The sequence below is a fragment of the Artibeus jamaicensis genome, unplaced genomic scaffold (genome assembly GCF_021234435.1).
Source record: "Artibeus jamaicensis isolate MK-2021 breed Jamaican fruit bat unplaced genomic scaffold, CSHL_Jam_final contig_465, whole genome shotgun sequence".
Classification (NCBI taxonomy): Eukaryota; Metazoa; Chordata; class Mammalia; order Chiroptera; family Phyllostomidae; genus Artibeus; species Artibeus jamaicensis.
The window spans coordinates 40,703,617-40,718,679 of NW_026521843.1; the positions used below are offsets into that span (position 1 = coordinate 40,703,617).

Here is a 15,063-nt window from a genome sequence, read left to right on the forward strand (position 1 = left end):
TAGAGCAGAACAGAAAGGTGAAAATAGAGTAGAAAAATTATGGCAATTTCAACTCATTGATTAAAATTACTTTAATGAGGACCTATAAAGTTATGAACATGCAACTCTATTAACATAAGAATATATCATTTCCTAAACGTACCTGGCTAGCGTCCTTTATGTGTATGTTGTCAACTAATTTGCACAACAACCAAAAATACTCTTTGCATCCAGGTTTTAACATTGGTTCTTCTTCATAATCATCTACCTGTTAAAAAATAATTAACTTTGTGAAAACATTTTAAAAAGGGAAATAACTTTAAATTACAATTTATTTAAGCAAGTAGGCTTTATGAAAAAACTAAATCCCAACAAAAATTACACAGTAATCAAAATTTAACAAAAAAGAGAACTCCTAATTTCTATAAAATTAGAATAACTAGGTACACAGTGAATAATATGAGACATTCCAGAAAAACATTACTTTTGAATTACTTATAACCTACTTGTAAAAATAAGAATAATTGCCCTGGCTTGTGTAGCTCAGTGGATTGAGTATGGGCTGCAAACCAAAGGGTCACCAGTTCAATTCCCAGTCAGGGCACATGCCTGTGTTGCGGCCAGGTCCCCAGTACAGGGTGTGCAAGAGGCAACCACATATTGATGTTTCTCTCCCTCTTTTTTTCCTTCTCTTCCCCTCTCTCTAAAAATGAATAAATAAAATCTTTTAAAAAAAGAATGTATAATGCTAAATAATGTGATATAAATTAAGAATTCATTGAAAATGTGGAAAACTATAGAACATGAATATATATATAAATCTACCCACAGGCACTGGTCTATTATAGTTTTGAAATCTGAAAAATAAAGGAGATAATATATTACAGAGCTGATGATAGGTTAATATGGAGGAGTAAATTCCTACAATGCAACAAATTTCTGGGATTAGCAGAATTTACCTACTAATGTGCTCAGAATTTATTTTGTGATAGAAGGCTTTTACAAGGCTAGCATATAAATTGGAAAGAGAAGGACACTTAAAATTCAGAATATCATAAGAATTTTAAATATAGCCTGTGACTAAATGAGAAGAGAGCTACATTTATGATGTTTCCTGTCATTCAACTTACTAACACAAGGCTCCAGAACCTATAAAGAAAAAAAACTATTTCCAAAACAATACCCATGAGAGATCCCCTACAGCTGAAATCAAAGCAGATTCTACTACTAGGTGTAACGTGGTCATGGTATGTCATAATACTGTCATTTTTTTTTTTTTTTAGAAAAAGATTTCACTTATTTCTTTTTAGAGAGAGGAGAAGGGAAGGAGAAAGAGGGGAAGAAGAGGGTAAAGAGGAGAGAAACATTGATGTGAGAGAGAAACATGTAACAGTTGCCTCTCACACACCCCCAAACAGGGACCTGGCCTGCAACCCAGGCATGTGCATTGATATGGAATAGAATCAGAGACCTTTCAGTTTGCAGGATAATGTTCAACCCACTGAGCCACATCAGTTAGGACTGTGGTATGAAGAACTAAATAGCTATTATCACCTAGGCAAAACCATATAAAGTAAGCAACTACTCAAAATTACTGTAAGGATATAATGTAATGGTAAAATGAGGCAAAGAAAACTGCAAAAACAGAAACCGCTCCAGAACACAGTAAAATCTTACCCTGACAGGTTTGAGTGCTTGAGCATCAGGAAGAAATTTCAACAATGTTGAGGCAGCCAATAGCAAAAAAGAGCGATTGATTGAGTCTCCTCCATCCAGCCCTGATAGAGATAACTTATAAAGACCATTGCAAGACTCATGACGGACTGCAGTCTAAATAAAAAAGCAAGTTAAAAAGATAATCTGAGTTAGTATTAAAAAGTTAATATTAAGGTTAACATGTTGACAGACATAACATTAAGTGGCGTCTCTAGTAATGTATTGTAAAATGCAATGTTCTGATCACATACTTGTGCATGTAAATAATATATGACCAAATAAAATACCTCAAGGTGTACAGTAATGTGTAAAAACAAATTTAGAGACCCCAAATATAGCTACAAAATAAAACCAAATAAGCATAACAATAGATAAATAGAAAAGGAATTGAGGAGAAGACATACACATGAGTTTATTTACAAGATTAAGTAACAGAATAAGATATTTTCATATCAGGTAGCAATTTAGAAAGTCCTTAAATAGAAAATTTTACATATTCCAAGGGATCTTCCCAAATGTCACAGTGGTTCTCTAGGACACAGGGAGAACAAGAACACATATACAACAATTCACAGCTAATGTTTTTGACAGTGCTGTCTAAAAGAGATATGATTGTGGTGACTAAGTGATAAGGTGTGTTTCTACTATTTCATTTAGGAATATAGTGTAATATCAAGATACAGTTTGTGAAAATTATATTGTCCTTAGTGTCCATAATGGAATAAAAAGAAAATACATTTGACTTATTTTTAGTTTCTTTTGTATCTAAGGATACAATCCAATTAAATTTTTAAAAAATTTCTCTAAAGTATAAAATACCAAAATAAATGATCAAGTACACAGAAAAATTTGTTTGTTCTTTCCCTGCCCAGAAAAAAGGCAAAACCAAACAAAGCAAAATAATCACTCTGTAAACAACTATTTCAGAGAAAGACAATATGAGTGGCACAAAATATTTATTGATTATGCCATTACAGTTGTCCCATTTCCCTCCTTCATTCCCCTCCACCTTGCAGACCCCCTCCCACCCACATTCCCCACCTTTATGCCCATGTGTCACAAGTTCTTTAGCTTTTACATTTCCTATACTATTCTTGCCCCCCCCATCTATTTTCTACCTACTTATCCTCTGTACCTTCTCCCCTCTTCTCCTCCTCCTACTCCCTTGTTGCTAATTGTACTTGTGATCTCCATTTCTATGGTTCCGCTCCTGATCTAGCTGTCCACTTAGTTTGTGAGTTTGCTGTCCTTTCACTGTTCATATTTTGTCTTCTTTTCCTTAGATAAGTCCCTTTAACATTTCGTATAATAAGGGCTTGGTGATGATGAACTCCTTGAATTTGATCTTATCTGAGAAGCACTTTATCTGTCCTTCCATTCTAAATGAAAGCTTTGCTGGGTAGAGTAATCTTGGATGTAGGTCTTTGGATTTCATGACTTGGAATACTTCTTTCCAGCCCCTTCTTGCCTGTAAGGGTCAAGGTCTCTTACAGGTCTCTTTTGAGAAATCAGCTGACAGTCTGATGGGAAGTCCTTTGTAGGTGACTGTCTCCTTATCTCTTGCTGCTTCTAGGATTGTCTCCTTCATTTTAATCTTGACTAATGTAATGATGATGTGCCTTGGTGTGTTGTTTCTTGGGTCCAACTTCTTTGGGACTCTCTGAGCTTCCTGGAAGTTTATTTCCTTTGCCAGACTGGGGAAATTCTCCTTTATTATTTGTTCAAATAAGTTTTTCACTTGTGGCTGTTCCTCTTCCCCTTCTGGGAGCCCTATAATTCGGATGTTGTAAAGTTTCAAGATGTCCTGGAGGTTCCTATGCCTCTTCTCATTTTTTTGAATTCTTGTTTCTTCATTCTTTTATGTTTGGTTGTTTCTTTCTTCCTTCTGGTCCACTCCACTGATTTCATTCCCAGTTTTGTTTCCATCACTATTGGTTGTCTGTGCATTTTGCTTCATTTCACTTAGCATGGTCTTCATTTTTTCATCTAATTTGCGACTAAAATCACCTAGTTCTGTGAGCATCCTGAGCACCAGTGTTTTGAACTGTGCATCTGCTAGGTTGGCTATCTCTTGGATGCTTAGAAGTATTGGCTCTGGGATTTTGAGCTGTTCTTTTGCTTGAGCCATAATGTTTTGGTCTGGTTGCGCCTGTTACATAGAGAGGGGCAGAGCCTTAGTTGTTCACCAGGGCGGGGCAACCCACCTTGCTGGGTTGTGATGCTATATGTGGGGGCGGGGTCAGAGAGGGAGCAATGGCGTTTGTTCTGCTCTCTCTCAGATTTCGGTCCCTTCTGCCGCTCCCCACAAGCAAATTGGGCCCTTCTGGTGCTGGTTCCCAGGTGTGTGGGCTTATGTATATTCTAGGACCCTGTGGGTCTCTCCAATGAATTCTCCTGTGAGGCAGGGAGCCTCTCCCACCACCTCAACCCCCCAAAGTTTCTCTAATCAGTGCTTTTAGGCTTTAATTCCTGTCGCTGGGGACCTGGGTTGTGTGGTCTATCTCACCGCTCGTTCCTCTGCCTGGTTTATCTGCGTGTGAATGTGTGACAGCAGTCAGCCAGCTGCTTTGCACCCTCACTGGGTCTGCCCGTTGCCACCCCGCACGTGGGATGTGCCAACTGCCACCCGTGCACCTGGGTTGGTTTGGAAGCCACTGCTTTTTCCTGCCACGAACGCTCTCCACCAGCCCCTCTTACAGATATGGATGAATGGTTCGTTGTTGTTGGTCTTTGGTACAGTTCAATTTTCTGTCTGTTTTGGTTGTGTTTTTTTTCTAAATCTCTGTTGTCCTTAAACTTGGTTGTGTGAGGAGGCACAGTGTTTCCACCTATGCCTCCATCTTGGTACAGAATATTTAACATTCACACTTAAGTGTACACAGTTCAAGAGACTCTAGATCTTAAAGAGTTAAAAGAGCACACTCCACATAACATGATACATATGTGGAATCATGTCCACTTGTCTCATTAGCTCCTTTTTATTGTCAATGTTAACAATATGAAGAATAACTACTAATCTTAAATCTTTATCTTACCTCAGGAATAAGGAGGGTCAATTTCTTTAGCCAATCTTGTAAATGATCACTGTCAGCAAGGCTAGATTTCACTAAAGAACAGCAATGAGCCCAACTCACCAAGAGCCACATTGAATAATGTGAAACTAAAAATTAAAAAAAAGGAGAAAAATCCAACTATAAAGGCTTGTACTGTAAACAAAAATGTTTATATGTGTGTGTGTGTGTATATATATATATACACACATATATATAGTTATCTAAATCTTTACCTATTAAAAATTAACTTTCTTGAACTCTTACCTTCATGTCTAGACCTGTGATCAGACTGAGCTTTCAAAACTCTGTAAAGTAAAAACATATCACCACTAATTAAATTCAGCAATGAATTAAAAGTAACTCAATTTTTATCACATATCCTTTAAAGTATATACAACTTTTCCACTAAAATAATTACATTAAAAAAAAAACTACTTTTATTTTTTTCAGTGATGTTTATTTTTTCTTTTAAAATTCACCGTTAAAATCTTAGAGCAAACACCAAATAAATGTTCATTTAATATACAAAATTTGAGTGACACCAACACTGAGTCATAAAGTGCTCATGCTTTAGTTACTAAAGAGATGTGTATTAAAAAGAGAAAGGTCATAAAGTTTTAGTTTAAACTTCAGACTCCTTAAGAAATAAATCATGCACTGACATAAAATGCCCTTCCTTTGACAGGAGAAAAATTCTGAGATGTTCTAAATTAAATTATAGCAGGCCAGAGAGTGAGAGAAAAAGACAAGCGTATTTAACTAGTTTATAGCTGCGAGCCAACTAATAATAAACTGCTCACATTCCTGAATGCATATTGGAGGTTTGAATCAACTCATGACTCTTGACCTCAACAAATCAAAAGTAGTCAACAGTTCTTCCTTAGGGACTATGCATCTACCCTAGAACTGCTCTTGCTTAATTTTTTCCTACCATCCCCCTTATCTGTAGCCAATGTAAATTCTTTTTTCTTTAAGATTTTATTTACTTATCTTTATAGAGAGGTAAAGGGAGAAAGAAAAGAATCATCAATGTGTGGCTGCCCCTCACACGCCCTGTACTGGGGACCTGGCCCTGCCTGCAACTCAGGCATGTGCACTGACTGGGAATGGAACTAAAAATCCTTTGCTTCGCAGTCCAGTGCTCAATCCACTGAGCCACACCAGCTAGGGACCAATGTAAATCTTTCAAGACAATTTACATCATTCTTCCCCAAAACAGAATGTGTAAGAGCCCATCAACTCCAGGATGACTGACATACTGTGTACTCCACCTAGCCCTGTTATTGGTGATTTCCTGCCTGTGTAACGACAGGGTGTAGGCTAGGAGGCCCCAAGGCCCCCAGGGTGGGTATTTGTAGTGGGGAGCTGTAGTAGACTGCTCTGCCTGATTTTAGGAATTGTATCTCTACCCCTTGTGGCTAAGGGCAAGAGACGACCTTTGGAATGCCAGACCTTTGGAATGCCAGCCGCAGTAGACAAAGCCTGTCTCTGGTTGCAAATGCTGCCTCAGTTCCTCTCCCTGTCCCCAGAGCTTGGTGGGAAGTCAATGATGGGTAAGACCCCTCACAGCGGGGGGGCAACCTAAGCCAGACTCGATCACCTGGGAGGCCTTCATGGAAGGACTCTGGGGGCTGCAACAGAGAGTAATAGACTCTCGCCCCCCCCCCCCCGGCTTTGTCAAAGCCCAAGCCCCCAAGTTCTCTGGGTGAAGTGCTTCCTGGCTCTAATCCCCTTAAGCCTGAATACCTGATGGGGAGAGGTGCAGCTCCTTGCCTGGACAGAGCGTGCCCTGGGGTAAAATCTGGCACCACAAAGACTTGCTGATTAACTTGTGAAATCTGCTAAAAAGTGCTTGCATTCATATGATAAGGGTCCCAGAGGAAATGAGTTTGTCTCCGAAGTTTTTGCAACTCTCTTCCTGACAGACACTGACTCAGACCTCTTTGTAATGTTATCTACTGTTTGATCCTTGCCACCCTGTATTCCTGTGTATTACAACCCAATAAAAGGCTATGAAGAAAGGCGCTCAGGGCCTTTTTCTCCTTGGAGAAACTGGACAAAGCCCACGCCTCCATCCCCAAACAGATCTCATCTTGTTTTGGCTATATTTACTCATTCAAGCGTGTCAGTGGCACGGGGGGGGGGTTGGGCTCGAGAAAGTGGTCACCCCACCATATGGTGCCCAAACAGGGACTGGACTCGGACCTTCTTCAAGCCAGAGGCCTAGAGCCAAGCCACACCACGCCAGGAATAAGAAGGTAATAGAATCAGGACTCTCATCCCTGGTGGTCAGGGGGAACCCACGAGGTCACTCCCATATCTGGTGCCTTCAAACCAGAGGCCTTGAGCCACACGTCACCAGGGACACACACCTAAGTGGATGGAAATTTACCCCCAGAGGGTGCAGGGGTATCTGTGAGACAGGCCCCCAGGTGTGTTAGAAATAAGTGGATGAAAATTCACCCCTCAGAGGGGTAAGGGCATCTGCGGAAAAAGCAGGCCCCGGGCGTGCTAGAAAATAGCGAAAGGATACTTTTTATTACCACTTTTTGAATCTCCCCTGCACTTTCCTTCATAATACCCAGGATGGTCCATCGCACATTAATCTTGGGGCTGGGGCTCGGCGTGTAAGCGCATATCAAGCGCTCATTGCCCTCTCAGCTGTATACGTAAACCCCAAACTCAGAAAAGAATTTCTTTGATTGGAAAAGCAAGTGCACCTGTAGCAGTCCCGAGGGATCGGCTGGGCAGCTCCCTCCTCTTTCACCCCATTGGCACCGAGAAGAGGGGCTGGGCACTGCCAGCGCCTTCCAGGTGGCGGGAGGGCTGGGAGGGGGACTATCTCCTCAGGTCAAGCACCCGGACAATTGGAATTGCCTGAGGGCCAGGTCCCCTCACTGCGCGACCGTGCGTGTGACCCTGAGAGTGGACCAAATGCAGACGTGAGGGCGAAGAAGCCGTGACCGCCCCTGGCCAACTTTGGTGCACCAAATGCAGCAGTGAATGTGCACAGGTAATGACAGCACCAACCGCCTTGTGTGCAACTTGCACGCCGTTTGCTACCAAAGAGATTTAGAATGCTGACCAGCCTAGCCTGCGCTGGACCAGGCAGCACTGGCAGCCATGGTGGGTGTGTGCCAGCTCTGTTTCCTAGCAACAGGTAAGATTCAGCGAGCAGGCGGGGCTGGTAGCATTGAAACTGGTTTTCTGAGTGCCGCGTCTTGCGGTGTGAGGAATTTTTAGTTTAAAAATATTTGCCAATAGAGACCTTATAATCCAACTGGTCTGGCAATTGTAGAATGGGCTCATCATAACTTTTAAAAATCTCTTTAACAAACAATAAAGGGGGAGTCATGAGACTTCCCCCCCAAATTTAATTTTTATTGGTCATGTTTACCTATAATTTTCTAAACTATGATGAGTTGCTTTGTATTCCAATTGTAAAACATTTTCAGGCAGAATTCTAAGCCATTTTAACCCCACTTCTGGTACCACAGATCCAGCATGTCTTGGCCATATTTACTCATTTGCACGTGTCCATGGCATGGGGAAGACCCCGCGAAAGAGGTCGCCCCCACAGGGAGCAGCCAAGGCCCCCCAAAAGTCTGGCTGGGGGGATGGGACACATGGGGCTGGGCCATTGAGAGTTAGTTTGCACATGAGTAACAGCAAACTAGTATTCACATCTATATGCAGAAATAGTTATTTTGCATATCCACAGCAGGCTAGCTAAGGAGATGGGGATGACTTTGACCCACAATGTAACTGTGAGACGACTCCCTTTACAGATCTTGAAGATGGTTCACTGCATGCCAGGGGGCCTCGCCTAGGACTTAAGTGTGGTAGCCAAGAAAGGGTGAAAACTGCAGGAGTGCTGGGAGGTGTAACCAATTGTGGGAGGAGTTGGAAATGGGGTTATGGAGGAGGTTCCAAGCTGGAATTTAAAGTAAAGGCAGGCTGCCAAGTGGGATGGAAGACAACAGGGACAATGCAGGAGTAGGAAAGACAATGCAAGACTATGCAAGAGGATAATGGGAGACTATGTGGGTAAAAGGACTCCTGCTGGTAGGCCATGAGTAGTTGCTCCCAGGTTTTGGATTAAAAACTGGAGATCCCTGTGGCACAGTTGGTGGAGCTGGAGACTGCAGGAGACCTGCCCAACCAAGCACGGATGGATTACTGGGAGAAATTGGGAGTGTAGAGGAGCTACAGACTTCCATGTTTGTTTTTTTCCCCCCTGAGATACAGTAACCCTGAGACTGGCCTGGTTCGAAAAAGTGGAATAAGGAAGGACTGTGTGTGGTGTGTGTTTGTGGGTGTTTTAGAGGGACTGGGATTTTCAGTGGCATTTCACCATTACTCTAAACCTGCATAACTTTTGAATAAATAGCTCCTTTCCTTTTTATCAAACTGTAGCATTGAGAGCCACATTTCCTAACATCTGGCAGCGGGCAAGATGAACTTAGTACAAACAGAACTTGAGGAAGGGAGCTTGCTTAAGTAACAGTATCTTGGCCCCCCACGAGTCCATTCTGTAACATCTGGACCTAGTCCTTTTTTCTGGTTAGCATTTTGCTCAACAAACCCCCTTTAAAAAAGCTGTCCGCCATGAAAATTTCTGTTTAATGCTTCTGTATTGTTAGTGCTAATATCTATTATTAATAGTGAAAAGTGAATTATTAAAAAGTAGAGAAAACTGACTAATTCAATTTAATATAATTTCACTTCTATTTTCCCAATATTTTAGTTACTTCAATGAAAAATGTATTACTTCAATTTAAAGAAAACTAAATATTAAAATTTTTATTTTAAAATGATTTAATATAGATTTGCCTTAGTTTTTAAAAAGTCACTAATCTCTAGCATTCACACATTTTTTGAAATATGTAACACAAAACACATTTCAAAAATCCCAGAAAGCAAGACTCATTCATATTATTGATTTTAAAGTAAAAGTTACTAAAAGTTTTACATACTATAAATCAAGTATTATTATTAAATCTACTATATGTTTAATTTTTATCACATTGATCTAGTTTTTACCAGACCAGCATACCCATCTATCTGTTAAATCTGTAGCAACAGACAATTTTTGATAACACAAACAAAAATTTGTTCTAGCTGCCCCAACTGATACAAAACTCCTAGTGTAGTATGAACTAAGAGTGAGCGGGTGGGAGCTTACGGATTTTAATGAGTTCTTTAAAAATGGAACTGCTGGCCCTAGCTGGGTAGCTCAGTTGGTTAAAAACCTCATCTTGACTCATCAAAGTTGCGGATTCCCAGTCAGGGTACATACAAAAACCTATAATGCATAAATAAGTGGAACAACGAACTGATGTCTTTTCCTTCTTGTCTCTCTCTCAAATCAATCAATTAATAAGTAAAAGCATAGAACTACTGGAATCAAAACAAGAATTGCCACAGAAAGAACTAGCTTGGATAGCAGCAGCTAGAATCAAATCTGCATATTTATTTTTTGTTGTGTGCAGTTAAAAGAGTCAATGGAACAAAAGGCCAACTGAAGTAGTCATTGAACATTGAATTGCTGTAACTCAATATACTGTAGCGTATGGGATACTGAGTTAGAGTGTGTACTGAAGGACAAGAAGAGAAGATAAGAAATAAATTTAGCTAGAAAGTAACTGGTAGCTGGAGTGTTAAAAGTATTTTATCACACAATTCAAGGGCATATTATAGCACTTTCTTCATTTACCCGTGTTACCCTTTCATAGTTTTTTATGAACTGAGGTAAGGTGCCTGGCACTGAAAATATAATGTGACACAAAATAATAACAACACATAGTTCATATACAACTTTTTGAGTCTGGTGGGGCATAGCAGATATTGATCAAGAAATAAATGGGAATTCAATTACAACAGACACTAAAGTACATTAAAAAGAAATTATCTTTAAAAAATCATGCTATTTATGTGCAACCAATGCCAATGAAGATGACTTTTTTAAAACTGAAATTATTTTAATAGTATCTAAAAACAGCTAATTAGCTACTGGCAATATTAAAAGCTTTTAAAGGTGTTTACATTAGCTTTATAAATCATTTAAGTATAATGGCAAATGTCAGCCTAACAACACCTACAGAATACTAAGAAATTAATTTTATATACTTTAACACACTTTATGTGATTATTTAAGGCATAGAGTCAGGTCCTATGTATTAGTCAGCAATTATCATATTCTAATTTCTACATTTTTTAAATTTTCTACATGATTAAGAAATTTTCCAACATAACTAAAGTAAATGAAATTCTATCACATGCTTTAATTATATTCCTATATACACATTTCCAGCTCTGTCCACTGAGGGTCTACAGGCAAGGAAATACTGGTAGCAATGAGTACACCAAGAACCCATATCACTGAGGTTTCCTGCTAATAGGAACTATGCCTTCTTAAAGAAAATTGCTGATTCTTGGAATAAGGCAGGGGAAATTACAAGCCTAGAAGATGGGAAAAAAAGGATTCCTCCTCTCCACACAAAATAATGGGCTATGCCAAAAGGACTCATGATGAACAAGCTTGATGAGACCAAGTCAGGTATATTTTGAGCAAAGTATTTAGTAATGAATTATATGGTGAATGAAAAAAATCCAAACTGGTAATAAATAAAAGGGAGGAAGAGAAAATACTTTCTCACGACAGAATGTCAACTAGTAAAAACAAAAGAAATGGTAAGAATTAGAAAATCAATAGTTTGTAAACATACTAATATCTTTAATTCAGTAAAGAATCATCACTCAATGCTAAAAATATTAATGAATGAAACTCTAAGGAGCAGAAATTTTAAGCAGTTGCAAAATATCTTCCCACTGGTTACTTTTAATTACAAAATAGAAAATCAGAAACCTTACTGAGGAGAAACCTAAAGGACACCAGGTTAACTGATCAAAATTAGTATCACTAATAATGGGACACACTGACATCACCAGAATGTATTGGAAAAGACACATTACTTATGGAGTATTCCTGTTAATATTTATAATCTGAATTTAATCATAAGGAAAACAATCAATCAGGAAAACAAACTGAAAGGTCTGTTATAGAAGACTTGACCTATACTGGTCAGAAATGTCAATTCACCAAAGAAAGTAATCTGATTAAAGAAAATGAAATAAATATGACAACTAAATGCAGCAATAGTATACAATCCTAAACCAGAAAAAGAACTGTTATAAGAATATCAATGAGACAATTTGAAGATCAATGGTAATTAGATAACATTGTCTAAACCGAAATATTTTACTATAGTGGTCAAGAAGATGTTCTTGGTTTTAGGAGGTACATAGCAAAGTATTTATGGGTTAATGGTCAGGATGTCTAAAATTTACTCTGAAAGATTTAGGACAATATGTAAATACATGTTTTTGTACACACACACAAAGAAAAAACACTAATGATTATGCAATAAAACAGGCAAGATGTTTATAATAATATTCAAATTTAAATAAGCAGTATAGGAGTTCATTAAAGCACCCTACAACTTTTCTGTGAAGTATTAAATTTTTTCAAAATAAAATTTTAAAACACTATAGTCTTACTATAAATACATATATAAATTATATTAAAAATATCATACCTAGGAGCCAGATTATCATATGTATAGGCAACAGACATAAGTCGCTGAATCAAACTAGTTCCTTGCACAAGAACAAGAAATACCTTTAAAACAAAAAACAGTTTAAACATCTTTAAATGCACTGAAATACAACACTTCAGTTTTAACCCAAGACTCCAAATTAATTTTGATCCATGACAAGAAAAGGAATATCCTAAGAATGGCCATTTGAAAATACAATTAAAAAGTCCATGGCCATACTACCCTGAACATGCTCGATTTTGTCTAAAAATACAGTAAAAATATCAAATATTAGAAAATCAGAATTTTGTATCCAAACTTAAGACAGCAACTTTAACAACAACAGAAAAAATTGAAATAGACAAAACTATTTTTTATATTTGATCCACGATTCTCAGCATGTCACCCAACTGGGTGAGAAGAGTACAGAGTATTAAATGTGAGCGAATTTTTAGGGCATGAGTGAGGAATTGAACATTTTCTACTTTAAAAACAAGAAAAAAGTCAAGCAATGGCAGATACCTCAACCACACTAAAATACAGAAAATATAATACACAGAGTGTATATTATATGACACAGAGTATGGATTTTAGACTTAAAATCCTGAGGTTCAATGTTGAGTTTGCTAACTTTCAAGCTGCCTGGTTCTAATAAGTACTTAATTTCTAAATTATAGTTCTTTATCCACATACAGAAAAAATAATTTGCTAGTTTACTGAAATAAAAATTAATGAATCCTTTCTGTAAGTTAGAACCCATTCTTGGCACTTATTAATTATAGCACTGTTCCCATCCTAGAGATGTCAGACAAGTGCAGCATAAAACAGAGACAGTACTGTAACACAACTATATACAATGTGCTAAATGTGCAAAGCATGGGAGTAGCAACTAAATCCTGTTCCTCGCAAAATCAGGAAAGGTTCAAGAAAAACTATGTTCAGATTTAATTTTGAAAGGTCAATTTGGAATTTGAACCTTCTTAAAGACTATTAAAGAGAACAAATGAAATAATGAGTGGCAGTACATTACTATCTATAGTATATCAAAATTGGATGACTTTGTCACCAGAATTAGTTTGATAAGAACTTTTGTTCCCCAACAGCTTAGATTTACATACTAAGCTCTAATTATTATGAAGAAAATGAACTAATGATGTTATACTTAGCATAAGCACCTTTTCTGAACTACTAAAACCTAACACTATCATGTAGATAGAAAAATTCACTAAAAAAATAATGCTTTTAAATGGGTAGTCACTTATGACTGAAGAGAAGGTCATGTGCATATTCAGGATTATTTTCAATAAGAATGTACTTATATTATTTTTAAAAAACAAGTCACTTCTTTTCAAAACTCCTATGTGTGCATACACATACTTACCACCCATTTTTTGGACTATAAGACTCACTCTCTCTCTCTCTCTCTCTCTCTCTTTCTCTCCCCCCTGCCACCCTCTCCCCCTCCTCCTCTACACCCCCTGCCCAAATTTGGGAGGAATAATGGTTGTTCATGCTGCTGTTGAGTTTTATTTACATTTATATTGGTGAAATATTATGTTATTTATGTTATTAAATATTTTACCGCATTTTTTGCTTCAAAATTTCCCCCCTATTTTCCTCCTCAAAAACCTAGTTTCATCTTATGATCTGAAAAATACAGGAATGTAATTTTGCTGTGTATAATACACATTTTTTGGCCCAAATTTTTGAGGGAAAAATAAGGATGAGCACTATACATAGGTAGTACTAATTCTGTACCTACATAAATATTTAAAATTTTTTATTTATGCTTATGTATTAAAGTGTAACTTTAGAAAGCAATAACCATAGCTGTATGCTCAAAAATAAATGCTAAAATTCCTTTTTAATACAAAAAACAAGTACATCCCAATATAAATAAATAAATAATTGAATTTAAAAATTAAAACAAATGTTTTTAATAAAAATTAAAACAAAAGTTTTGACCAAAAAATTGGGTGTGCATTATATATAGCAAAATATGGTACATACATTTATATTATTAATATCTCAAAAGGAAATCACTACTAAGGATCAAAAGCTTCGAGATTATGAGTCAATGAAAAGGAGCACATTCAATTTGACCTTCTTATATTAAAAGCAGGAATACTAGCATAAACCATTTTTCCCATTTAACCCTAAAATAGTAGCAATGATCGTTTTCCCCACTTAACCCTAAAATCCCAAAAGGAAAATAAGCTTTGGGTTTCCATTTATACCAGCAGTTTCCAACCCATAATCACCACAATATTTCTCTATCAGTAACCAACTCATTACTCTAGTGTTTCTTGGGCAGGTATAAGGTGAGGCACCATTCTCAAAAGATTACAAAATGAGTAAAAGATTTCATTCAAAACTCATCTTCACCTCTCTCCGCTTCCTAGTTCACTGACAGTGACTTTGGAAGGGAAATATATGATCACATGAACAGGAGAATTCAGTCATAAATAATTCTAATTTTATTGCTGGTTATTGTTCCATTTTCTTTATCTCTCCATCTATCATTTTATGTACCTGCTGTGCAATTCTAGGGCTGGTACGTGACAAATCAACTATCACCTTTGCCAGCTGGATTCTTATTACGTTTTGTCAACCTATCACTTCCTTGCTGTTTTTGTTAGCACTGCTCTAGAAGTATTTCACCCAGAAAAGGCAGTTGGTTTCAGAAGCAGTAGAACCCCTTTATTCAGAGGCCTAAA

At 37.6% G+C, this 15,063-nt stretch overlaps 1 protein-coding gene across 3 annotated transcripts in view; it reads right to left on the minus strand.

Annotated features, from left to right (window-relative positions):
* USP34 (ubiquitin specific peptidase 34) overlaps nucleotides 1–15,063 on the minus strand; it is a 246,758-nt gene that overhangs the window by 71,679 nt on the left and 160,016 nt on the right. For all 3 annotated transcript variants that reach the window (XM_053666842.1, XM_053666843.1, XM_053666841.1), the window contains 5 exons: nucleotides 12,347–12,429; nucleotides 5,013–5,053; nucleotides 4,731–4,855; nucleotides 1,657–1,809; nucleotides 143–247 (listed from right to left, as the gene is read on the minus strand). In XM_053666842.1, the coding sequence (XP_053522817.1) occupies nucleotides 143–247; nucleotides 1,657–1,809; nucleotides 4,731–4,855; nucleotides 5,013–5,053; nucleotides 12,347–12,429 (507 nt within the window). The remainder of the gene's footprint in view (nucleotides 1–142; nucleotides 248–1,656; nucleotides 1,810–4,730; nucleotides 4,856–5,012; nucleotides 5,054–12,346; nucleotides 12,430–15,063) is intronic.